At 42.1% G+C, this 27,082-nt stretch overlaps 1 protein-coding gene across 4 annotated transcripts; it reads left to right on the forward strand.

Annotated features, from left to right (window-relative positions):
* The first annotated feature begins 399 nt into the window (after positions 1-399).
* On the forward strand, positions 400-27,082 carry RFT1 (RFT1 glycolipid translocator homolog). Of its 4 annotated transcripts, none has more exons than XM_077325757.1 (13): positions 402-734; positions 1,897-1,982; positions 3,396-3,512; positions 5,924-6,113; positions 7,015-7,116; positions 9,718-9,852; positions 10,644-10,722; positions 12,417-12,467; positions 16,269-16,399; positions 18,527-18,671; positions 21,084-21,189; positions 25,318-25,567; positions 26,839-27,082. In XM_077325757.1, exons 1-13 carry the CDS (start codon positions 672-674, stop codon positions 27,004-27,006), a joined length of 1,623 nt encoding a protein of 540 aa, XP_077181872.1. In that variant the 5' UTR covers positions 402-671; the 3' UTR covers positions 27,007-27,082. The 4 variants fall into 4 exon arrangements, with proteins under 4 accessions (XP_077181874.1, XP_077181872.1, XP_077181873.1 ...); XM_077325758.1 differs by having other exon boundaries at positions 402-642; XM_077325759.1 differs by lacking the exon at positions 3,396-3,512 and having other exon boundaries at positions 400-734.

Genomic DNA, 27,082 nt, shown 5'->3' on the forward strand with positions numbered 1-27,082 from the left:
TTACTATGGTTCTTGGCCACCTGGAGCAACTGACCACCTCACAAGTTGCTCGAGCTAGGCCAACTATAAGACAGGGTCAGGCTTAGCAGCAACTACTAACTACATTATTTACTTGCAGCTGGTTGGCCAGAAACTAATCTGGCCTACTTGAGCCGCAGTGCGACTCCTTGTCAGCAGGCTTTATTCCTTCCTCCCAGCGGCATCTTCTGCTGGGCTGCACTGACTCCCTGTAGGGAGGGCGGGGGTCAGGAGCCAGTCTCTCTCCCCCCCCCCCCGGCTGCTCACTGGGCCTCTCCCCTGGCGACAATGGCCCATCCGCCCCTGCGCTTCCTCCCGGACTAGCGCCCAAGGGGAGCCCTGGAGATCGGAGCGGCGGCAGGCAGGTCCTCAACCGAGCCCTCGCTGCTCCGACGCGGAAGACGAGCTCGCCCGGCCTCTGCGCAGTCTGCCCTCCCGCAGGCCTCGTCTGCATCGTCCTTTCCTTCCCCACCTCTTGCGCTGACGAGATTGGAGCGCGACGGGGAGGAGCCATTTCGGCCAGCTCTTTCCTCTCCGCCAGCGGCGCCTGCCGGGCGCCAGGACGCGGCGAGGCGGAGGCTGCTGGTGGGGTAGAAGCCCCTCCGCATGGACTCGGGAGCCCAGGTCGCCGCTCGGGCAGGGGGGCGGCAAAGATGCGCTCTCAGGACGCGCTCAGGGAGACCACCCGGCTGGCCTCCTCCAGCGCCGTCTTGCAGGTAGCCGCCCCGGATGGCGGGCAGGGGCCGTGGTCTGCTGCAGTCGCCGCCCCGCTCCCCCCGGGTGCTGGCGAGGGGAGAGAAAGAGAGGCGGGAAAAGAGGTCTGGAGCGACCCGTCCCGCAGCCGCAGCCAGTTCTCGCAGTCGCCCCACGAAGGAGTGCTTCCAGACGATGGCTCGGCAGGAGAAAGCGAGAGCGCTCCGTTTCCCGCTTTAAGGGCGGCCTCGCACGGCATGAGGAGCGCTGGCGCTTTCAGCGTTGGTGCGGGAGAAAGGGCTGCCTGCAGTGGCGTGCTTTTTCTTTCGGCACCTCGCTCGGGCCTGAAACACAACACGGCACTCGAGAGCCTCGGTCTCCCGCGTTCCCAAACCTGGGTGACACCAGAAGAAGCGCGCGCCCACGAAAGCTGCCTCTTGGACACAACTGTGTCCGTCTTCAAGGGGCTGCTGGACTCAAAGTTCATTCCCCTTCCCTTTCGTGACATGTGACCGAATGAGCGCGTAATAGCCAATGACAGGACTTGACAGAAAGGAGGCGCGGCTGGGTTGCTCTGGTTGAAAAAAACACATCACTGCTGAACGGTTTCTTTTGGTTGCTTGCCTGCTTCTCTTAGCCCCGAGATCCCAAAGACTATGCATTCCATAAATCAAGGTTCCCTGTGCATTGCCACAAAGTGCTCCCAAAAAGCAGCACTGGGGGAGGGAGAGTGGGACGGGACACAGTTGGGTGGCATCTCAGTTCATTAGTTATACCCACTTTTCAACTCCATGGGCAGTGGACACCCAGAACAGCTTACAGTATTCTCACCTCCATTTTATATTCACATCAACCGTATAAAGTAGATTAGATTTAGGGTGAGTAAGTGGTCCCACATGGTTGCATGGCAGAGTGGGGATTCCAGTCCGGGTCTTGATCCCAGCCTCACACAACACATTGGATCTGTTTAGAAGCAAGTCCTTTCGTTTTCAGTGGCACTTAACTGTCACATACGTTCACGTGATTTTGCCATTAGAGATTCTGAGGTTGAACTGAAATTGGTACTGATGACTGCTGATTACATTTACAGTATTAGTAGCTAAGCTGCTCTTTGAAATCTGACTTTACTTCTGTGGTTTGCAAGATAGTTTTGATTTATTTACTGTTATTTACTGTGGTTTTCAGATATTTTTCCGGGTGATTACCTTTGGCTTAAATGCTTTTACTCTGCGATACGTTTCAAAGGAAATCATTGGCCTTGTGAATGTAAGGTAATAAATAGCAATCTTTTTTTTTCTAAAGGTGTAAATGATTAACGTTTCCAAATTATAGCAGTTCTGTTTCAGTGTCTTCTATTTGATCGCTTTCCAAGCATGGATAATGAAAAACATTTTCCTGTTTAACTTTCTGCTTCTTTGCAGGATGCTGCAAGAATGTTGTTTAGTTGTACTATCATTTACATTGTTATCTAAATGCAAATTTGAGTTTATGATTTTTGTTTTGTGGGCAAGTGAATTGTTTTTCTGAATTATACACATCTCTTGTAGCTATTTAAAACTTGCATTTTTGTAGCTTCTGATGTTAACAGAAAGAGGAAATACAGTTGAATTTTCTGTGGAATGACTAGTGGATTTGAGTGTAATCATAATCTACAGCCAGCTTGGTGCAGTGGTTAGGAGTGTGGACTTCTAATCTAGAGACCTGGTTTTGATTCCCTGCTACCCCCACATGCAGCAAGCTGGGTGACCTTGGGCTTGCCACAGCACTGATCAAGCTGTTCTGACCGAGCAGGAATATCAGGACTCTCTCAGCCTCACCTACCTCACAGGGTGCTTGTTATGGGGAGAGGAAAGGGAAGGTGACTGTAAGCCGCTTTGAGACTCCTTCGAGTAGAGAAAAGTGGCATATATTGACTACCTCGCTTTCTGGTAGCCTGTCAAGCTACATGAGGTTCTGGTTTCTGAAGTTTGAGGGATAGATTATTAGAGCTTGTGGACTAAAAGTCCCTGGTATACAGAACATTGGATTTATTTGCTTTTAGTTATTTATTAAAATATTTATAGCTAACTTTTCTGTCAGCTCCATAATGAGACTTGAAGAGATAGGACTTGACAGCACACGCACAGAGACAGAACAGTGGTTGTGTAGAAGTCACTATATGTAAATGCTTGAATGAGTGAAACAACATTTGGAAAATATTGTTTTCAGAGAGTTAGAAATCTGAACTTCATTGGTACTGAAAAAGTGGCAGTGATAGTGAACATCTGCATAAATTATGTGTCCCTAGAAGTGATATAATGATATTTTTAGTGATCTGATGATATAGTGGACAGTATTCCTTGTCCTGTGCATTTCTGTGGTGACAGAACGAGTTCAATAACCTAGCTCTACTTGATTAGAATCAGTTGTAATCAGGGAGTAGAACTATCTGAACCCTAGCCCCCAAATCTCTTCAGATATGTTTTTTTTCTATGAATCAGAACTGACCTGGAATTCATGGTTTTCTGCCTGAGGATTCACTTTTGATACCGTTTCAAAGCCCTCAGGAGACTTTAGGTTAGTTACAATTCAATTTCACAGATAAAAGCCTTTTAGAACCAGTTGTTAAGCTAGGAATCAGCTAATTGTACTCTCATTGATGGCTAGTCTATGCTGAAATTGCTTTTTTGGGTCTTTTTATTTAGGCTAACGCTGCTGTATTCTACAGTTGTTTTCTTAGCCAGAGAGGCATTCCGCCGAGCTTGTCTAAGTGGAAGTACAAGAAGGAATTGGACCAAAACCTTTAATCTTTTGTGGCTAATGTAAGTGTAGCTGATATAGTGAGATATTCAGATTAAAAAGCAAATCATTTGTATAAGCATTTTCTCTGTTGTGGAGAAATGTGGAGTATAAATATAGTAAAACTAATAGCGGACGTTGGGTGAGCGGATGGGAAAGAAAGAAGGAAATGGAGAAAATGATGGGAAAGTGGAAATAGTGTGGGGAAGGGGGTGCATGGGAAACTGAGGTGCTCCTTGCAAGTCCTTGTGCATTCCTCACTGTGGCCTGGCCTGGTGGCTGGCACTGCACCATTGGGTCCAGCTTAGTGGATGGCACAGCATATCATGGCCAGACTTTTTCCAGGAAGAAGTTGCCAGGGGAAGGGAGGGGGGGGAAGACTAAGGGCCATTCCGCACAACCGGCAATGATGCTAAATCTGAGCGCTATTGAAAAGTGCTGCAATCAATAGCGACAGGTCTCAGTAATGCACATAGCTGTTTTTCTCGGAAAAACAGCTCTCCCATTAGCGCTGTTCTCGTAATGCACAAGTTTCCGGTCTCGCTGAAATCGCAACAAAGGAGGTGATATTTTTCCATGCTTCCTCCTGCCCCTGGCCGTCAATCAAACAGAACAGCCAATTAACTGTTGTGTTCATGCTTCCCTTTAAAAATTGTTTTTTAAAAACCCGAAAACACCTGTAGCAACGCATATTTGTTCATTCGATGTATCAGAAAGACCATTTTTGCTGGCGTAGGAGCTGGCGCTTAATCGTTTACATGCTCTTAAAGTTAACCCCCCCCCCCGGGTGCAATTTTTGGTCAGAATTACAGGCAGCGTCGAACAGGGGGGCTGTACTGTGCTTGGAAACTTTACAGACAATTGCTTGTGGAGGGATTTCAGCCAAAGAAGCATCACTTATTCATTGCTTTTGCCAGTTTAAGGAGGGGGGGAATGGCAATCGCGATACTGGAAGCTCGGGTGCGAGAGCTTAGGGAGGGACATGCTTGCTACCGCTATATTGAGAACACACATGTCTTTTTCGGATATATTGCAGGTTGTTCTCAAGAGTTTAGCGGGGGTTTTTAGGGATAATTCACTTTTGTGGATTCTCCGAAAAGCGCTACACCAAAGCGATTTTTGCGGAAGTGTTGCAGGAGTGTTGCAGATTGTGTGTGATGTCGTGCGTAATGTTAAAAAAATAGCGTTACAGCATGGTAAGATTTCAGCAACATTAACGGTGTGCGGAATGGCCCTGAAGATGGGGAGAGATAAAAGGAGGCTAACTGGTGGGTGCAAAGGAGAAACAGAAGCAGGAAAGGGAGAAGCTATGGTGTAGGTCTCCTACTTGTTTCAATATATTAACATCAATAGGTTGATTTAATGCATGGTTGTGTAGAGAACAGTTGGGGATTGATATTATTCCTTAGATACTATCCAAAAAATATGCTAGGTTGAAGAGGCATCAAGATTAGAAAAATTTAGATTTTCCTTATAGAGATGTTAAAACGGATGATAGATTTCCAACTGCACTCAGACTAATGCACTGTATGGAACAATATGCTTGTGCAAGGATTATGGATCTTCACTGCTTTCACCTGCCCCTCTATCCCAGTAGTCACTTCTGATGCTGCAAAAGTTGATTTCTTAGGTCATGGGACCCACTTGGTGTAGTAGCTACTCAAGTGGGGGGGCTGCAGTGAGTAGTGGGAATAGCATAAATTCTCCCTCTTTCCTCTTCCACTGATGGCTAGAATTGCCAGCTCTAGGTTGGGAAATACCTGGAGATTTTGGGGGTAGAACCTGAAGAGGGCTTGGAGGAGAGGGACTTTAGGGGCATATAATTCCTTAGAATCCACCCTCCAAGGCAACATTATCTGGTTGATCTCTGTTGTCCAGAGATCTTGGACCATCACCTGCAGGTTGAACAAAAAATGAGTCCGTGCAAGGCAAAAAATGTAAATGAGAGCGTTTACTAGTATAATGAAATAGCTTCTGTTTCAAAATAAACAAAATATATTCTTGTTTCGGGAATGAATCCTCATGTTTTAGTGCTCTGCTGGTGGCAGAAACAATTTTATTGAAAGAAAAGCCATAAAGTACAATTTACTCTTTTCCTGTCCTTACTGCAACCCACTGATCTATATATCTATGAATTCTGTATAGGTCCTACATCCCCAGGAATCAAATTTCATAGGACTGAAACAAGGGAAAGTGAAGAACATCTATGACTCTGTATGCCCTCTGCTAATTGATCACTGGATCCAACTCACTACTTAGTTTTACCTTGTACAAACAGATATAGGGGAAAAGGAATGTATATGCTTTTGTGTTTAGTTTTAGCTTTAATCTGAATGCCAGATCTGCTAAATTTAAAAAACGCATCCTGTTTTGACTATTGCATAGAAAATGGCAAAATATCAAATGGTCTAAGAAAACTCTCCATCTTTTGTAGAGTCCCTTTGGGTGTATGTTGGTCTGTATTCCTAGGCTGGGTCTGGCTAGATATACTTGAAATTCCTGATGGAAATGCTGTTCCTCACTACAAGTTTGGAGTAATTACCTTTGGTCTTTCTGCTGTGGTTGAACTCCTAGGTGAACCTTTTTGGGTTTTGGCCCAAGTACACTTATTTGTTAAACTAAAGGTTAGTAAAATCTGTATAGAAATTTTTAATCGTGGTTTATTCATGTGACATTTAGGCGAAGGCTTCTTTTTTTCAAAACTGGACTGCATGAAGGCTGTATGATAAAACTTGGTTTATATATTATTTTAATTAAACTCTTTTTTGTGACATATGAATGCTGGTCACTTTAGCTTTTACCCACTGTTCTGCATTATTTTGAAAACAAATTTGCCAAGTACTTCGTTACGCTACATAATGTTTGAACTAAAGCTATGAGTTTAAACCACTGGCTGTAAAATAAGTATTTTAAAGCATAAATGAGATTAGTTTAGAAAAGATGGCTGATAGTTTATGGCCTGAATTTTACAGTAAAACAGTACAGTGGTATAATAATATATACAGAGAACAAAATAGTACAATTATTTTAAAATCTGTATTTTGAGTGAGAGTCTTTAATTTTAAATTTTGGATGCAGTGATGTTAAATGACAAAAACATGCTTGATTTGTGCATTATTGTGTATGATGTACAAACTTAAGAGCAAGGACTGACTCCCCCGTTGTTTTAAACTGGTAAAACAGAAATGAGTGTGCACACATATATAAAGAGAATCTTTCATATTGCACAGTTTGCCCTTTTTAATTGGACTTACTCATAGCCTTGAATTCCATTGAAAAGTAGCGCCGACTGAAGAATTTCCATCACTGGAGAAACAGTTTTTAAATTCCCTTCTCATTCTGCAGCCCTAAATGCTTCTTCCAACGGTATCCCTCCCCATCACCCCTGAACAGCATGAGGTGGTAGTTGGTTTTCTGTGGGAGGGGGAATCTCAAATACCATCTCCCCTTTTGTCCGTAGATATATCTGGTGGGATCCAACCCACTGTATACATGCCTAACATAAGTTTTGTATATTCCTTGCAGGTAATTGCAGAAAGTCTCTCAGTCATTTGCAAATGTATTTTGACAGTCATCCTAGTAGTTCTATATCCTCACTGGGGACTTTACATCTTTTCTCTTGCCCAGGTATGGTTTGAGACTGTTAGCTCTTTCATTTAACATGATTATCGTACTTGAGGGAATTGATGTTTGCTTGTTACAGCTTCTCCTGCCTTGTTTACTTTATCCACCGTGCACTAAAGTTGCCAATTTGAGCAAGACAACATAGGTCTGCCTCTTTCTTGTTGAAGGCCAGATTGATACAACTCTGTTTGTGGGCACAACCACAGTGCCACTGTTTATATAAGTATAGGTGGGGTCTTTACATGTAGCTTGTTCCATAAAGACGGAAGATATGTTTCCCCCTTGAATTAGTTTACAGGGCACATAACACATTACATTTGATCCGTTTGTAGTGCTTCTTGTTTAACATTCCGAACCATTCATGAGGTATTGAACAGTGTGCTCATTTTTTAATCCACCTGTTGTCTTTTAATGTTAAGGTCTTATGTATTCATATTTAAATGGTATAAATGGCATATGTTGTTTGTAGGCACCTAACTTTAATGTTCCTTGTGTTTCATTTGATGAAAGTGTAGAGGAAAAGATGCATTGGATTCAGATAGGGGCATTTAATATGTTCCCCCCAAGCAAGAATGCTGACAGCCATCTGGTCTAATTAGGGTACCCAATAACTGGACTGGGAGACATCAGAAACATGTTAAAATACAGAGTAATACAGCAGAACTTTAAAGACTAACAAAATTTATTTTTGCATAAGCTTACTTTGGCTGTGAGGTAGGTAAGAGAACAATCTTCTCCTTTAAAGAATTTTAATGAAATATTAAACCAAAATGCATTAAATATAAAAAGAAAAATGGAACTTGGAACAGCTACAAATAAGCTTATAGTCATGTTATATAATACACTGAGGGGCTTTCAGGTAACTTTTTAACTGCTGTTCATATAAATTTTTAAATTTAGCTCAGGTTCACATATTGTGGTTGACCCATAGAAATGCAGAGTACTTGTATAAAGTGCCTGATCTCACAAACTGCATAGTTTATTTATTTAATTTATTTTTGAACTTCTATACCAGTGGTAATCAAACTGCAGCCCTCCAGATGTCCATGGCAGGGGCTCATGGGAATTGTAGTCCATGGACATCTGGAGGGCTGCAGTTTGACTACCCCTGTTCTATACCATCCCTCACGAGGAGTCATCTCGGGGTGGTTTACACATAAAACCAGTAAAATACAATATTAAAACCCCAATTATACAAACTACAAAATAATTCCAAGAACAAGATGACAGAAATTATCACCCCAAAGACTGTTCCAGCCAGATCAGCAGCTGTTTCTTAATTCTGTCTATCCGGGGCAGGTTGTACATATGGGGAGGGATCCATTGATGTCATTACTGGTCACCGCCCTGGCCTCAACCAAACACCTGGCAGAAGAGCTCTGTCTTGCCGGCCCTGTGGAACTCAGCGAGTTCTATCAGGGCCCTTAGCTCTTTCAGGAGCTCATTCCACCAGGTTGGGGCCAAGGCTGAGAAGGCCCTGGCCCTGGTCGAGGCCAGGCGAATGTCCCAGGGGCCTGGGACTACCAACTAGTATTTCACAAGCAAACTGTTGAAGTTGTAGTGACTGCAAAAAGACATACCATAATTGCCGTTCTGACAGCCCCATGTGGGCACTAATTCTTGAAACACTGCCTTGTGTAAATACTGTTGTGCCAATATGATTGTTTCTGCATGGCAGCAGCTCTGCTGGGCTGCTGCTGGGCTCTTCTGGTGGGGTGGCATGCCCCGCTGCTTCCTGGGTTGCATGTGGGATAGAATCTCCTGGCATATGTGGACTGCCATTAGCGCACGTGCACGCACAAATCTGGGGCTGGAAAAGCCCATCGTGCTGTGTGGCGGTGGCGGCAGCAACAGAGGGCACAGGGGCCCCATTACACAATGGCAGGAGAGCAGCATGCCGCTCTCTTGCCATTGTGGAGGTGGGGGAATGCCCCGTCCAGTTCCTTGGCTCCACAACTGCGGCATCACAGGGAACGTGGAAGTATCCATGTTCGCTTACCGTAAGCCATCCGGGGTGCTGAAGTGGGCCATGGTTGGGAGGCAGCTGGGATGGCGGCTGTGTCATGTACAATTGGGGATTAGCCCTGCTGCCACTGGCTTGGCTTTTCCGCCCCATGCATAATTGGTTTATGTTGAACTGTCACTACATTTAAAAAGGTGAGCTCTGCTCAATCAGGCCAGTGATCAATCTAGTCCAACTTCCTGTCTCACACAGTACTCAACCAGTTATTCTGGAGGGCCAACAACAGGGTCTAGAGGCTGGAGCCTTCACCTGTAGTTACCTCCTGGCACTGATATTCAGAGGTTTATTACCTAACATGGCTAAATGCCACTGATAAGACCTCTCCTCCATGATTTGTCTAATGCACTTTTAAAGATGTCTGTGTCCATGACCATCACTACATCTTCTGGCATCTAATTCCACATTTTAATCACTTATTGTAAAACAAGTATTTGTTTTAGTTTGTCCTGATGCCCATCAGCTTCATTGGATACTTGTATTGAGCATTTAAATATTATTGGTACTCTTTTTTTCATATTCAGATAGCAGTGTTGCTGCACAAATCTTTAGTCTGTGTAACTAATACAAAATTACTTTTCCAGCTTCTGTATACCAGCATTTTGGTGTTATGCTACATAATATATTTCATGAACTTTCTGGGTTCTCCTGAAGCGACCAAAAAATCATTTCCAGTGACCAGTTTGAAATCTATTTTACCCAGTTTAGTGCATGATGAAGTAAGTAAAACAGCAAATAAAAATGACAGATTATTTTTGCATAAGAAACATTTCTAATCAACCCTGACCAGAGTTATTTTTCCCATAGTGCAAGGTAGATTTGTAAATTGTTTGTTTACATTACATTTATATTAGCATTAATTTTTTTTAGTAATATTTGTTTTTACATGTTTTTGTTAATTTTAATTTCCGATACGGGAGCATCTCTTGCTTTTTCCCATCACCCTGCACCAGCTAATTTGCAGGGTTGTGCTGCAAGCAACTTAACGATTGAAGGGCACTAATAATGTGTCTATAATACTGGTAGGAATCTCATGATCTTTATAGTAAAGGCTGGTTTACACAGGGCTCTGCATGTGATTAATCTCCCACTGCTGCAGGTATGTAGATCACATCGATTACAGATCTGGGTGGGTAGCTGTGTTGGAGTAAAGCAGCAAAACAAAGTGAGCCCAGTGGCATCTTTAAGGCCAACAAAATTTTATTCAAGGTATAAGCTTATTTGAAGAAGTGTGCATGCAAACAAAAGCTTATGCCTTGAATAAAACTTTGTTGGCTTTAAAAGTGCCACTGGATTCAAACTTCATTCCTCCATGGGTTACAGTATGTTATGAACTGATGTTCCATGGATGCTGTCCTGTTATGGTCTGTTTGTTCACACAACCCTATGTCCAGAGCATGTGGAGATGTATCATGTCACACCAGCCTTTGTAAACATATAAATTCATAACTTTATATGGAAGGTTTTAAAAATCTTAAATGCTCCTTGGTAATAATTGTTTATATTCCAGGAACTTGTTAACTGGAAAGAAGCTAGGCTGACCTGGAGTTTTTTTAAGCAGTCATTCCTTAAACAGATTTTAACAGAAGGTGAGTATGATTCACTCACAATGTACTTGATCAGATTCTTCTGTTCTCCATCTTAAGTGCCAGTTTTGTGCTTTCCAGCATGTAGGTGGTTGTGAGAAACATACTCTTGAATCCAATAGCTTAGAGCAGCGGTCCCCAACCTTTTCCTGGTTGAGGACTGCTTCCGGGGGTGGGGGAGAGCGAGTGGCCTGGGTGCGGCGCACGTGCGCTGCCGCCACAGAAACATGCATGTGTGAAGCTGCCGCGCATGCGTGTTTGCGCCCCACCAGAGGACGCAAGCACGCACACGTGGCATTTCCATGCAAATGCCCATACGCAGAGCTGCCGGGCATGCACGTTTGTGTCTGCCGGGGGCGCAAACGTGCATGCATGGCAGCTCCGCTCATGCACATTTGCGCGCTGCCCAGCCTCCCTGGGCGGCTGGATGGCGGCTCCGCGTCACACCGCCGCCCCAGCGAGTCGGCTTCTCTTTTTAAAGAGAAGCCTCCCTGCCCGGCTGTCTGGCGACGGGGGCGGCGGGGCTCTCGGGGGCCGGCGCGCTCGCTCGCTCTCTTCCTCGCCCTCTCTCTTCTGGGGCAGCGCGGATGGCGGCTCCGCGTCACGCCGCCATCCCAGCGAGCCGGCTTCTCTTTTTAAAGAGAAGCCTCCCTGCCCGGCTGTCTGGCGACGGGGGCGGCGGGGCTCTCGGGGGCCGGCGCGCTCGCTCGCTCGCTCTCTTCCTCGCCCTCTCTTCTGGGGCAGCGCGGATGGCGGCTCCGCGTCACGCCGCCATCCCAGCGAGCCGGCTTCTCTTTTTAAAGAGAAGCCTCCCTGCCCGGCTGTCTGGCGACGGGGGCGGCGGGGCTCTCGGGGGCCGGCACGCTCGCTCGCTCGCTCTCTTCCTCGCCCTCTCTCTTCTGGGGCAGCGCGGATGGCGGCTCCGCGTCACGCCGCCATCCCAGCGAGCCGGCTTCTCTTTTTAAAGAGAAGCCTCCCTGCCCGGCTGTCTGGCGACGGGGGCGGCGGGGCTCTCGGGGGCCGGCGCGCTCGCTCGCTCCCTCTCTTCCTCGCCCTCTCTCTTCTGGGGCAGCGCGGATGGCTGCTCTGCGCTCCCTTGGGCGGCGGCCTGACACGGCGAGAGGCGCTTCGCGTCTCTCGCCGCGTCAGGCCGGGAGCAACTGCGAGCCGCGCTGTGCGCGGCTCGCAGTTCCTGGGGCTGGGAATCGTAGGGACCAATCGGCAGGCGCGAAGCGCCTGCCGATTGGTCCCTCCGATTGTCTGTCATGAGGAAGGGTCCAATCTGGACCCTTCCTCATCCCGGACTCATCCCGCCCCAGGACCCCTTACTGTTTTATTTAGTCCGTGGTGCCCGCGGCGCCACGGGCGGTTTACAGATATTTGAATCACACGACGCAGAGCAAAAATTGTGTTTTCTATTCACACCTTTTTCTTAAGATGGCTTCTAGAATGTTAGTACTATAGATTTAGAACTCCCAGCTGTGAAGTCATATTATTTACTCTGCTTAGATTTTGTCTTTTATCTTGCTTTTGTTGTCTTACACATTTACTAATACTTGTAAGCTTATGAATATGTACACTGTCTCAGAATAGCTGGCCTGTCATCATAATGAAAGACTTCTGATTTTGTCACTGCATAGTCACTTGCTTGTATAATAGAAAGGGCAATAAATTCTTACATTGTGCTAATTTTGCAGGTGAAAGATACGTAATGACTTTCTTGAATGTGCTAAATTTTGGAGATCAGGGTAAGTATAAGCTATTACCAAGTTGACATACTTGGCCTTGATAGCGGAAAAAAGCTGCATTTTTAAAAGAATTACTAAAGTCTAACAGACATATGTTGAATACACTTGATGGTGAGATCAGTGTGAAGATTTTCAGTATGAATGTTGTTGAGAACCACCCCCAGCCCATGAAGGGCAGTTTAGAAATTAAATATGGTAATTATTATTTTTATATTCTTTGGAGTGTCTTTGGTGGTTATATAATAATCTTGGATGATTTTTCATGGTTGCTTTGCTTTATAACCAACTGAACTGGTTATATTATACTAGGACATGCTGAAAAGTGTCTTTTATTACAAATCCATTCATTCTTATCTTAAATTTGCTATTAGTGTGTACTGAAATAGTAATACTGTGAGATTGCTATTTTAGTTTCAAAATCCAGAATTAGTCTTATGTATATTTTTGAGCATCATCTCACATAGAAAAAAAATTGATGAAATATTTTAGAATCCTTTATACTAGGTCACTTTAGGTAGAATCATTAAACTACTTGTGGCTCATAAAATTTAATCCACAGCAACATTTGTTGCATGGGGGGGGGCAGCTAGTAAAATGAATAAAGGCAACATATCCTGTTGGTCCAATTGGAATTATCTATAGCTTTGATTTCTTGTGGCATTTGGGAAACAGAGTGGGAGTGAAGGGGGCAGTACTCTCACCTATGTTATTTAATACGTATGTCAAGCTGCTAAATGAGATTGCAATAGCTTTTGCATAGAATTCCATCACTGTGTTTACAATGCAAAACTATGTATTTCATTTTCAAGAGCCAGCTTGGTGTAGTAGTTAAAAGCAGTGGCCTCTAATCTGGAGAGGTGGGTTTAATTCCTCACTCCTCCACATGCAGCCAGCTGGGTGACCTTGAGCTAGTCAAAGTCCTGTTAGAGTTGTACTCAAAGAGCAGTTCTGACAGAGTTTTCAGCTACATCTACCTCACAGGGTGTCTCTTGTGGGGAGAGGAAGGGAATGTGATTGTAAACTGCTTTGAGACTACTCCTGGTGGTTGAAAGTGGGGTATAAAAACAAACTCCTCATAGAAAATTTCTGGACATGATTTCAGGCCAGTGCTTACAAGCTGTGGTCAAGCCACTGGCTGGGGAATGAACAGAAATAAAATACAGATAAAATGGAGGTAATGCTGGTTGGCAAGGCTGATGATATAGATCAGTGGTTCTCAACCTGGGGGTTGGGACCCCTTTGGGGGTCGAATGACCATTTCACAGGGGTTGCAGCAGGACAAGGAGCTTGGCTTGGGGGGCACCATCCACACAACAGCCTTGCAGGGTAGATCAAGATACAGCGTTCATCTGTTTGGAGCAGCAGAAAAGAGTGAGATTGGCATGGTGGGACAAGAGGCAGACCTGAACTGAGAAATCATGAACAATGGATCTTCACGCCATTGGTCAGTTTCGGTTTAATTTCTGTGAAAGAACACTTGCATAATCTTATGGTTGGGGATCACCACAACATGAACTGTATTAAAGGACTGCGGCATTAGGAAGGTTGAGAACCACTGCTCTAGAAAGATTGTGCTGCCAAAACTGGATTATGATTTGACTTGCCAATCATATAAGGAGTTATCAGTGTGTTTTGACCAGCCTTGCTTTGTAAAACAATTAAGACAATATTTTTTGTTTAATTAAGACAATCTTTTTAAAACAATATTTATTATTTATTTTCTCATATAAACACTGCTGATCTGATCACACTGATCCACATGGCTTTAACATTTTGACTGTTGCTGCGTGCTGCTTTGGGGTCTTCCCTCAGAAACTTTAGTTAGTTCAAAATGCAGCATTTTGTATTTTAATCACAACAAATCAGAGAACAAATGTGTTTCTCCTGAACTAGGAAAACTTAACTGGGTGCATTTTATTTTAAAAGTTCTGGTTCTGGCTTCCCAACTTCACATATTAGGCTGCCTGGCTCTCACTCTAGGGTGTAAACTGCGCGGAGCTTTTATTCCAACCTCAGATCGATTCAGTCCCTGCCCTCTACACAGAATGCGATTTCCGTTTGGATTTTGGGCAATTTAAGTTTTCCTTCTGCAGCAAGAAGGATTGATCCGGAATGACCCTACCTTTATTGTGCAATATCTTAGAGTGTTTTTAATGCTCAATATCCGGATTGGGAAACCAAGCTCCGTGGTAGAGAACCTCTGATAGGCCACGCCTGGTGATGTGACAAACTTGCCTTAAAGGAGAAACCCCTAATTTCTCTCAACTTCTGTCGGTCCTGGATTTTTCCTCCGTCCTCTTCCTTTTTCGATCTTCTCCCCCATCCCTCCAAGAAAAGAAAGAGGCTCCCTGCCTTGCTCCTCTCCCTCACCTTCAAGAAAAGAAAGAAAGAGGCTTGGCTCCCCCCCCCCCTTCTGAACTACCCTAACCACTGCGGAAGACTTTCCTGTTTCAATGGGGGGGGGGGGAGAGGAAGACCCGAGTTCAAAGCGATCTGAATTCAACAGGATTGACAATGGAATAATGAAAGTAAGTGCAGACTCTGCCCTGGTCAGCCTTTCTCAACTTTTTTACCATTGAGAAACCCTGAAACATTCTTTAGGCTTTAAGAAACCCTAGAAGCGGTGCAATCGTGCAGAATATGGTTGGGAAGCATAGCTGTGTACATGCCTACTTGGGGCCCCTTCCATTCCCAGCCCCTCAAGGCCCATCATTGGACATTTTGGGAGGGGGTGGCTGGATCAACATGACCATAAGGTCACATCACCCGATAAAACTTTAAGACATTTTAAAAACATATTAAAAGTTAATTAACTTCCATGGCCATCAAGAAAGCCCAGTGCTTCACAAAGCCTTGGTTGAGAAAGTCTGCTGTAGGTATTTGAATGTTAGTTATGTTCCTACCAGCATTCTTATTCACTGCATATCTGTAAGGAATAAGATCTTTTGGGCAGAACCATCTCTATGGAATGGCCATTGTGGATGAGGTTACAAAAAAAGCACTCCCTCCTTACCTGTAGGAAATCATGCAAAACAGTCTTGTTGATTCTTTTGGGATACATTAGCTTGTATTCAACTGAAAAGTTCCACTGATGAAAGAGATTTTTGTCAATGCAGTATGATTTCTCCTCTGCTGCTGCAACCAAAATGCCTTCTGAAAGTCTGCTCCTAGGGGCCAGAGGGGGGAGCCAGGTCTGCCAAGCGAGAATTAGTGAAAATCACCACCCTTCTATCAGTGGAAATGATCAATGGGGTCTGACCTGTTATTTTCTTTTTGACTTGATGATAGTTTTATTGCCTTATTTTTTTTAAATCGTTCTGATTTTCATAATACAAAGTTGTTTTGCAAGCATGTAGTTGTTAAGCTACATAGCTGTAGTTGTTAAGCTACATAGCTATTTAAGCATCCTATACTGCATTCTGTTTTTATCACTTCAGAATCTATGCGTTGTCCATTTGCCATCCCTTCAATGTATCTTGTAACGTTATTCTTATCCCCCAAATGTATTGTGTTAGCGCTTTTGTCAGTTGCTTCCACAATTGCAGTAGCTCTTCAATGAATGTATGTCATAAAGTACAGAAAGTTACAGTTTATTGTTTCGGTTTTCTTGTTAGTCTGAAATTGATTTTTGGCAAAGGAGATTTGTGGAACTGTGTTTTTATTGTTGAAGTATTTTGTATTATGTATGGCTTGATGATGTACTAGTCTGTAAACCATGTTGAATGTTCTTTTTTGAAAGGCAAAGAAGATATGTTTTTCAATAAATAAAATACTGAACAATATTTTCTCTTCATTTCAAAGGTGTATATGATATAGTGAATAACCTCGGATCACTGACAGCAAGATTTGTGTTTTTGCCTATAGAGGAGAGTTTTTATGTGTATTTTGCTAAAGTTTTGGAACGTGGGAAGGATATCAAGTTGCAAAAACAGGTAACTTTAGTCTAAATGGAATGGATAAAAACAAGTGTTTATGTGTTGCTCTAGCAACTTTGTACAATTTTGGGAAGTTAATTAGGAAGAAGAAACTAATGTAAATTCATAATGCAAGCTCAATGGCAGTAAGTATGAAATGTATACATTGCATTGTAGTTCTAAAACATGCATGTAATTTTGTTCTTTTCACTAAAGCAATACTGGAACCTGTGGTTATAAATGTATCATAAAAATGTATAGTGAAAACTTATTTTATTGAAATCAGTGGCACTTGGTTTAGAGTAAATGTGGTTAAGACTGGGCTGTTCGTTTATACATGGACCATTGGTCCATCAAGGACAATAGACTGGTAGAAGCTCTCCAGGGTCTGAGGAAGAGGTCCACCTGATACTTTAACTGGACATGTCAGGGATTGTACCTGGGACCTTCTGCATGCAAATTAGATGCTCTACCACGTAGCGATAGTTTATTAGGAGAGTATGTGGTAGCAGTGAGCATAGCTTATTGAATTTATTCTGAATGTTTTATTGAAATAACTAGGGTATGTCCATACATTTCTAAGTAAGGGATTGTAAATAAAATATTACATTTAGACAAATTCCTGGAGCTATTCTGCACATCGAAAAAATAGCGTTACACCAGCGCAATGGCATAATGCTATAAAAAAATAGCACCTCCGGCCATTCCTCACCTCCTGGCTCTCTTGCTTTCCTCTGCTGCCTTCTCACACTTCTTGGCACTCTGTACACCTGCTTGAAATGGCGGAGGAGAGAAACGCACCATACACGCGACTTTCCTCCGCCTGCCAATCAAGCCAGGCTTTAAAAGTAAAACCTTCTCCATTGCTATGCCTATGCATCTAATCATAGATGCATAGTGCCTACTTTACTGCCACCCATTTTGGAATTATGAGCCCTGAAGCTTTAAAAAACTAACCTTGTTCCTGATTTTTTTTTGGGGGGGGGGGGTTAGAGAGGTGGGGAAATTTTTTTTTTTGCTCTGCCTGGACGATTTAATGCGTATTTGTTACTTAAAAAAAAAAAAAAAGCCCAATCCTCGAGAGAAGGGAGAGGAAGGCGGGTGCAAGGGCAGGCGCTGGAGGCAGAGATAGCTCTACTTCGCCTCCACACCTTTTGCTTAGCATATGTTTGCTGGTTGCTTTCCTCTTGCTGGAGCTACATGGCTAACTAGTGCTCTAAAATGCTGGTTTGCTGCTGGATGCTGATGATGTCGTGTAAAATGCCAAAAAAATGGCATCAGCAAAAGCCTTTCACCATATTTTCCAGGTGCGAAATGGCCTCTGGAATTCTGCTTGTATATTATTATTCAGTATAATCTCATATTTTAAGTGGCTGTTGATTCTCAATCATTGGAGGAAGATATATTTAAAACTCAGTTTTTCTTGTTTCATGGCAGAGCGTATATAAATTATTTTTAAGAGGCTGTTTCCATTGGTTGGGATGGACCCTGGTCCATATCCTGCCTGCACTGTTTCTCTAGGAGCAAAGATATCCCATCTATATTGCTTCAGAAGGGTAGCTGCCTTAAAGATTTCTCCAGTGGGCACATATTTGGAGAGGACTGCCAAGGTAGCTTGGCAAGTTATGAGTTGCTGTCCATCTCCAATGAATAGAGGAAGCCTTGCCCAAATCATCTGTGTAAGCCCTGTCTACAGAGTGTGTAACCTAATCTTATGAATGCCTTTATTTCACAGTATGTCCATTGTTTCATTTTCTGCATAGTGAAGGAGTGTACCATTCTATCATTAATCAAATGCATTTCCTGTTATACATTAGAAGGTGCTCTTATTTCCCGATCTTCTGCTTAATGCACAGATTTGTGAAGAATCATTAAATTCATTATGGCTGCTGTGCAGTACTGTATCTGAGTATTGTACTACTGTATTGTATTGTGCAGACTGGCTGTAAAAAATCAGTTATTCATTTAATTTACTCTGTTAAAAATATTTGTACTTTGAGAAACAAAATTGTTCGTGTTAATATACATTTGGCAGCAACTAGCCAGGTAAAAGCAGTGTACTATAAAATATAATTATTTTTCAAATAATGTGCCATGTTGTTTTTATGTATGCTTAATGAATGCAGTTCTTTTTTTTTTTTTTAGGATGATATCTCTATGGCAGCAGCTGTCCTAGAATTACTGTTGAAGCTAGTGCTTCTGATTGGCCTGACCATTACTGTTTTTGGTTATGCTTATTCCCAGCTGGCTCTGGATCTTTATGGAGGTTCAATGCTCAGTTTGGGATCAGGTAATGTCTGATAATTGCTGTCTTCCTGAAAAGTAATTTCACAATCCCTGGGATTCTACTTGTACATCATTCAGTAAATAATTATTTTGTGAAGACAGCTTTTATTTTTCATTTTGTAAAAATGTACTGTATATATTTTGTAGATTTACTTTTATGTCAGTACTTTCAGTTACAATCATGGTAGGAATAACAGAATGATACACAGGGACTTTTTGCTCCTGTTTCTGTGCATATTCTGTAGGTTGAATTAGGAGACTTGTATATATATGATGTTTAGGAGAATTCCTGTATGTATTATGCAATGCATTTTCATGGGTTTTTTTTTTGGGGGGGGGGTTGCATGTGTGCTATGCAAGATTCCTGGCAAACATTATAATACTGCATTTTATTGTGTTGGTTTGGGACTTTACTGAGAAAAAAATATGCCTTTCTATAATAACTGTCTTGGGTTTTGTAATCTCGGTACTATACCAGCCTTTCTCAACTTTTTTACCATTGAGAAACCCCTGAAACATTCGTCAGGCTTCGAGAAACCCTGGAAGTGGTGTTAGTAGGCCACATGTCCCTGTCACGCTAGTTGGAGGAATAGATTTTATGATAGGATGAAAAATAACTTGGTCTGGAGAACATAATCGAAGAATTCAGGAACTTAAATGTGAAGTTGTTAAATTGCTAATTATAATATGGAACATAATTTAAAATCAGCTCTGCTGAAAGAGTGGATAATAGCAAACTTAACAGTGTTAAAAAAGGGATCTAGATGAGGGAAGAGCTTCTGGGGAATGGCAAGCTAGATAGCCTGATGTCTCTTCTGGGTAAATTGGTAAAAGAAGAATCAGTGTGGCTTTTGCAGAGGGGAGTCCCACCTCACCAATCCTTGGTGTTAATTGAAATGGATAACAAACATTTGAAAAAGGCTATCTCATAGATATTATATACTTGGACTTCCGAAAAGCTTTGGACAGTGGCACTCACCAAAGGCTCTTGAGTAAACTTGGAACTCATAAGAAAACTGGTATTTTTGTGGATTTATAAATTATCTGTGATTGGGGGTTATTCACGCCAAATTATTCCAGAAGCTGAAAAGCAAATTGCCAAGTATATCCAAGATATAGTTACAAAAAAAACATAGGATGAAGGATTCCAGTTTCTCTCATATGTACCTGTAGCTGTATGAAATGAATATATTAATTAGTGAACAAACATAAGTCCCAAGTACCTATGGTTTCTCAGCACCCATGAGAGGAAGAGTAGGAGACGTATTTTGCATGCACAGGGTCCCAATATTTCATTCCTGGTTGCTCCATTCCCAGGGATCTAAGCTGGGGAATGCTGAATCTTTCCAGAGTTGCTGCCGGTAGAAGTAAACATTACCAAGCTAGGTGGGTTGTTGGGTCTGTTGATACAAGACAACAGCATCTGTTCTAAAGCCCTTTTATCACCAATTCAAGGCTCAATTGATACATTAGAAATTAATTTTAGAAGTAGTACAATATGTCAATAAGCTATACTTTAGCATCTGCCAGGTTCATGAAAATGATGTTTAATTTTGTTAATTATATGCAGATAAGCTGCCGCCATCTGGCTCATGGTAGATCTTTGATAAGCAAACTGTTCAGCACTGAAGGCTATTTCAACTGCAGAGCTTTCTGTTAAACATGAGCCTTAGCTTCAAAGGCTTAGAGATTAGGTCTAGTGAAAACTGTGAAGCGCAAAGTGTTTAACATTGAGCCCGTTAGAGTCATTTCCTAAGTATCTTTAAGTAAAATGACTTCATTTCAGTTTGAGGGTGTGTCACTCAATCTTAACTGCTTTTTTTTTCTTTTAAGAAAGGGGAAAGCCACAATTGGACCCCATATCGGTTCTTTTGCTTCCTATAGGCCCATTATGCACAGCCGCCGAAACGGCGATTTCGGGTCACATGGAAAACGCGGAGGGGAAGACATGACGCACACCGGTTATGCACGGGGCGGGGCGCGACGGCGGCAAAACCCAGAGTAACCGTTTATGCACGCGGCGATCCCGGTGCCACTTCTGGTTGCGCCCCGGTCACCCGGAAGCTGCGCTTTCTTCCGCGTTTCGTGAATGCGGCTTTTTTGGCGGCATGCACCGAAGCTGCGGCTGGTTGCAGCTGGCACCGTGCGTTATCGGTGATTTTAGTCGCCGCCATTCCACCCCGAATGTGCGCTAAAACCCCCGTGCATAATGGGTCCTTCTGGTGTTCTCTGAAATGCAGGATACTGCATTGTTCTACTTAGGATACATGTAGGGATACTTTTTCTGAATAGCTTGGACAATAACTTGACAGTGTATGAGGCATTTATAAATTGTTACTATCACTGTTTCCATTACTGCACAAGGATCGGTATAAGATTTCATTTCATTAACCTATTTGTCAAAATATTTTCTCAGGTCCAAGCCTCCTGCGTTGCTATAGCCTATATGTCTTACTGCTTGCAGTTAATGGGGTAACAGAATGTTTTGCATTTGCTTCAATGTGTAAAGAAGAAGTAGACAGGTGGGTTTTTATTGTATTGTATTTAGACTTTCTTTATTACATCTGTATATAGTATTTGCATCTTTAGATGAATAATTGAATCAAGTTCTTTATAAAGGCATCCCTCTGAATAATGCGTATAAGCATCACTTGGCATGTTTAGAAAAAGGAAGAACTCCTGTGGGTAATTCTCACTAATGTTTGAATATTTCATTTCCTTATCAGCATATGATTTCCCTACCACTCATGAGTCTGATTCAGCTCAACAGTCCTCATATATAATTTTGGAGTATGGATTTGATGCGAATTAGTTCCCAACTTAAGTTTTCAGGTACCTTCATTGTACAATGTTTTAGACCTCAGTAGAGCTGGAGGGGAGCTGAGAATGTGTGTAATACCGTGGTCCATTCCTAAATGTCAAGGCTAAACTGAGCTCTAAGGCTTTAAAAAAATGCAGGTATCTAGAGCACAGAGCCCCAGTTCTGATCAGAACTGTTAAAAGAGCGGGGGGGGGGGGGGGTTAAGTCTTTCCACCTTTTCTCAACCTGAAGCAACTCCACAGAACTACCTGTTTGCCTCGGTAGAGGAAACATACAGGTACGTATACCTCTGAGCTTGTCTCAACAGGGAAAATAGTAGCTCTTCCATTTCTGATTGGGATGATAGTACCAAATGGGGTAAGTCTTAACCTCTCATTGCTTTCAGACTCCCAATCTGAGTCTGGGATCCACATCCCTTACAATTGTATTTAAAAAATCACTTGGAAATATAGTCTTGGAATACCCAGTGTCTTATCTAGCCCAGTCCTCAGTTAATTGTACACCTATATTCTCCATAGCCATCCAGTTATGCACAAATGAATGATGCTGGGGTCCCCCACTATTTTGAGACCGTGGGTACCTTTGGAATTCTGACACAGTATGGTGGGTAGTACCACAAAATGACTACCACAGGAGGGAGAGCCAGCCCCCTAGTAGCTGTAGCAGCTTATCTTTAGTCACACAGTCTTTATGCTGTGATAGCAACTTCTGCCAAAGCAGTGTGTTTAAAAAATGTGCACAGCCAATCAAATCACAAGTGGCCAGTTAGAAGCCTTGCTGGGCAAAAGCCCCACCCACTTTCTAAAACCACTTGGCAGGTGTCAGGAAAGGTGTCGGTTTCGGCACCATTTGGGGATCTGTGGAATAATGTATGAATAGGTGTCACTATGCTTTAAAAAAAAGTACAAAGGAATAGATGACATTAACTAGGTCTTTATGTCATTAGTTCTCAAGCTAGAATAGGCTTATTTCATGATATTTTATTTGAGCTTTTCAAAACATAGGACCCTGCTGTTAGCACCTCCAGTGAATACTATTAACTCTCCCAACAAGAAAATTAAGAATTGCAAAAGTAAACTGAATTTAATTTTACTAGTGAGCTTGCTGCTTTTATTCCTGTATAATGGTTTAATTGATGATTTTATGCCTTTGTACGTAATTTAACTTGGTTTTGAATATGCTTTAATGGTGTGTATTGGATGGGATTGCTTTTAACGGTATTAAAATGTGACTTTATCAAGTATGTTTAAATTGTTAGCTGCAGCACTGGTGGCAAAAAAATTTGAGACCCAAATTATTGCATCCTGTAAGCCTGTTAGGTTGATTTCATGAGACTGTTTTCAATGCCCCTATTGCCCAGTTTTTGTAAAAGCAAGCAATACCATCAGGCACCTAATTTGCTGGACCTTAGATGTCCAATGGAAGATCCTCCTTGTCCTGTTGCAGCATAAATTGCTGTTGGTGTTGTGGTCACTGAAATAGCTTTACGGATTTAGAGTCCCCATCTTAATCTAAATTGCCTTCATGAAAAACTTGATTGGTTAAAAATAAACTCCATGCTCCCTTGAGACACTATGTTTCATATTTAGTGCACTTTGCCGGCTACTGTCACTATGCAATTAAAAGTTAGATTCTTTCATTTTAAGTTTGCTTTTTTGTCAAATATAATAAGCCTTTAAGGCCGTTAGATCTCAACAATAGTAGAAAAGGTATCCTCTAGTGAAAGGCAGAATCCTTGCAGATTTACAGCTTTGTAATCTAAGAGTGTAATGTTGAATTAATCCTCATTTCCGTTTATTAGTTATTAAATTTCCTATGAATTTGTATCTTTGTGAACTCATGAATCTGCCTTGATATGGTATGATTGTGTGTCAAGTTGTGCTAACAACTATTTTGAAGGTAGAAAAAACATTCGGATAAAGTATGTCTGTGACGTGGCAAAACATTTCAATAATTAAATGTATATTGAGAGGAGGGTTTTATATGTTTTGATTAAGGCGTTAATTGATGCTTTTATAAGCACAGAACCTCAGGACAGAAAAATAAATGTTGACAATCTCTTAAAACATGAATAACCATTTCTCAACATTCAGTATAATCAGTGTTCTTTTAAGACCACCTGTCCTAGTTGTCATAATATACTTTTAATGACACGTGATGTCCTGAAAAAATTTCATGAGTGTTTCATTTGAGAAGTAAAAACTGTGGTAATTTTCACTTCAATTTTCTTAAATGGCTTGCCTGAAGTAGTCAGGACAGCTTCTGTGCCTTTATGATTCCACAAGCTAAGTGGTGCAGAATGCAGCTGCTAGGGTTCTCACTGGCACACCTTGTAGGGCCCATATCCAGCCTGTGCTGAGGCAGCTGCACTGGTTGCTAATTGCTGTCCAGATACGGTTCAAGGTTTTGACCTTTAAGGCCTTGGGTTGGGATCCACATACCTGCAGGACCACCTAATGCCCTATGCTCCCCGCAGGGCTTTACTCTCTGAGGGTGAAAATTTATCAGTCATTCCTGGCCCCAGGGAAGCGTGCCTAGCCTTAATCAGGGCCAGGGCCTTTTAGGTTCTGGCCCCAACCTGGTGGAATGAGCTCCCGGGTGAGCTACGGGCCCAGCGGGAGCTTACAGCGTTCTGCAGGGCCTGTAAAACAGAGCTCTTCCACCAGGCCTATGGTTGAGACTGGGGTCAGCAAGGTAGATCTATGCCCCCCCTCCAGGTACGAGTATCGTGTCTTACCTCCTTCCCCCTCCCCCCACTAATAGTAGGGGTGGGGAGTGGGTTTTCCACCACATTGGGATTTTATGTCTTTTTAATTGGGGTTTTAATGGGGTTTTAAGACTTTGGGCATTTTAATAAAAGTAATAGGGCTATAGTATAACAATATGGTTCAGTAAGACACTTTCATAAAATGAATGGACTTGGTTATGGGCACAGTGTATAGCAGGGGTCCCTCACCCGTTTGACCCTGCAGGCACCTTTGGGATTCTGACACACCCACAAAATGGATGCCACAAAATGGGTGCTTCAAGAGGCAGACTCAGCTACAAAATGGCTGCCACAGCTTACCTGCGGTCACAAAGTGGACTTTGGCATCTCTTGCCAAAACAACATTAAAAAAATATCTATGACCACTGTGAATTATCTCTTTGTTATATGCATTACTTTATTCCTTTGATTTTATACTTAGGAAATATTATATTATTTTTTTTGCATTAATATATCATATTCAATACTTTATGCTTTGTTTGAGACAGCTGCAATCCTAGTCCTATTGATTGCATTAACACAGTGTAATCTGCCTTGAGGCTCAATGAAAATGACGAGCTATAAATAAAATAAACCAATAAAATTAGTAGTAGTAGTAATATGTAGTTTAGATTTCTGGTTTGTATGACTTGTATGGCATATCTAAAATACTGGAGGACTCTAATCAAGAGAGCTGTGTTTGATTCCTTATCTTCTACATATAGCCAGTCACAGTTCTCTCAGAGCTCTCTCAGCCCCACCTACCTTACAGGGTGCCTGTTGTGGGGAGAGGAAGGGAAGACGATTGTAAGCTGCTTTGAGATCCCTTCAAGTTGTGAAAAGCGGGGTATCAAAAACAACTCTTCATCTTTCTGACTGATGTATTTAACTGTGCAGTTGTATAACCAGTTAATGCATATTTGATGCCCCCTTGAACTGTCAGCACTGACTTATATAATACTTGCGTATAATTCCAAAAGAATTCTTACCCATTCTTCTTAGTAAATCCTAAGGCTGTCCAATATGTAGTAGATTTGCACTGAACTGGATGACCCCATGTCCCTTAATTTCTTTTCTTTTTAGGTACAATTTTGTCATGCTTGCTTTGTCCTTCCTATTTTTGTGCATGTCCTATTTCTTGACCCATTGGCAAGGCAGCATAGGTTTCATCCTGGCAAACTGCTTCAACATGGGAATCCGAATAGCACACAGCATCCACTACATCTACAGATATTTTGAAGACAGCCCATTCAGGCCTTTAAAGGGCCTGCTTATTTCACCATTGCTGATTTTCGTTTATATCGGCAGTGGGGTGGTCACAACTGTATCAGAGGTGGGTGTTGCTTTCATTCTGTTAGGACGTATTGCTAACAAAGTTTTTGTTGCTGCTGGTGCCACCATATTAGCTAAAAGATTTTGGCGTTGTTGTGCTTTTAAATAAACTACAAGGCACCTTGGGTGTTGTTAGAGAACACTGAATTATAGCAAGCTTACAGAACTTATAGACAAGTCTGGATCCGGCAGTTTGTGGATGGGAAACCTATTAGGGATTGTTTGTAGGCTACCATCATCTCCAGAGTGAAAGGAAGGAATAAATGCAGTAAACAAATTAAAGTAATAAAAGTGAAAAAGTCAAATTTACAGCGCCCAAAGAGCTTTTAAAAATGAATGGTATGTGTATATATAGCCATAAAACACACCTTACATACAATTTGTAGGATGTAGCTGTTTATTATAGCTGGGTTTTTTCATGTTTTTAAAGCTGAAATCTTAAGTAATGAATGGTCCCAACAACCTAAAACAACACTTAAAACAATATGATTTTTTTGCTTAAGCTCCATTTAGTTGCAAATTATACAATCAAAACCTTCCCAATATGAACCAATTAATCTTCTTTCTAAACAACCTGTGGCAATCATTTGGAAAATAATTGCAAATGTTTAATTTTCCAAATATGCTTTGGTTTTATTTTTTTTATTCCTGGTTTTATTTTATTTCTTAATTTCTGAAAGAGGAACATTCACTCAGTGAATTTAAGAAAACATTTGGTGCCACCATTTCTGTGTGATATTGTATTGCTGTTTTCTTGAGAACTAACTTCAATCCTTTTAAAAGGCTCCTGCAGCAACTGGCAACATCAATTTGCAGCAGACATCTTAATGTCTTCCTTTCTATTAGGTCAATTTAAAAAAATCGTATGCTTAAATGAAGATACATGAGGCTACAGTTCCATTCCCACCTTCTATTTGTAGCCCTTCACCATGGGCATTTTTTCTTGTTTTAGCAACTGCATCCAGATCGTTCAACATGTAACAAACTAGTCATATATGGGCAAGATCACCTTACATATGTGTGTGGGAGAGATCTCATCATGTTCAGTTGTTTTGCCCAGCTTTCCTGAAATCTCAGGATGACAAGATAGCCACATGAGCCAATACTGACTAGACGAACAGGACTGTTCCACAGTTGCATGGAAAATTTGTAAAAATTTGCTAAGAAAAACATTTGTGCAAAGAATATTCAATATTTCTATGGAGAGAAGACTTAGATTTCTTTAATTGTGTTAATACTGACAATAGTAATTTAAATTTTCTTCCTTCGCAGGTCTTCCTGTGCTGTGATAAGGGCTGGATGGCAAGGCTAAGTCATGTTGCCCTGGGAGGATTGTGTTTTGTAGCAACTCTGGCTACCATATTTTTCACAGAGACCAAGCTGATCCATTTTGTTAAGACACACTTTTTATCAAAGAATGCTAAAGAAGGAATAAAATGAACAGCATCAGAATAAGTCCTTCGTATTTGTATATGTTTGTCACAGAGATTTTATATAAATGCTCCTGGTAAATTAA

The sequence above is a fragment of the Paroedura picta genome, chromosome 3, assembly GCF_049243985.1.
Source record: "Paroedura picta isolate Pp20150507F chromosome 3, Ppicta_v3.0, whole genome shotgun sequence".
Lineage (NCBI taxonomy): Eukaryota > Metazoa > Chordata > Lepidosauria > Squamata > Gekkonidae > Paroedura > Paroedura picta.

What these genes read in the sequence shown, in the direction of transcription:
- RFT1 (XM_077325757.1), top strand. Translation starts at nt 672, where the DNA reads ATGCGCTCTCAGGACGCGCTCAGGGAGACCACCCGGCTGGCCTCCTCC. An exon ending in TAAACAGATTTTAACAGAAG is followed by an intron (nt 10,723 to 12,416) that starts GTGAGTATGATT and finishes CTAATTTTGCAG; the next exon opens with GTGAAAGATACGTAATGACT. An exon ending in GCTAAATTTTGGAGATCAGG is followed by an intron (nt 12,468 to 16,268) that starts GTAAGTATAAGC and finishes TTCATTTCAAAG; the next exon opens with GTGTATATGATATAGTGAAT.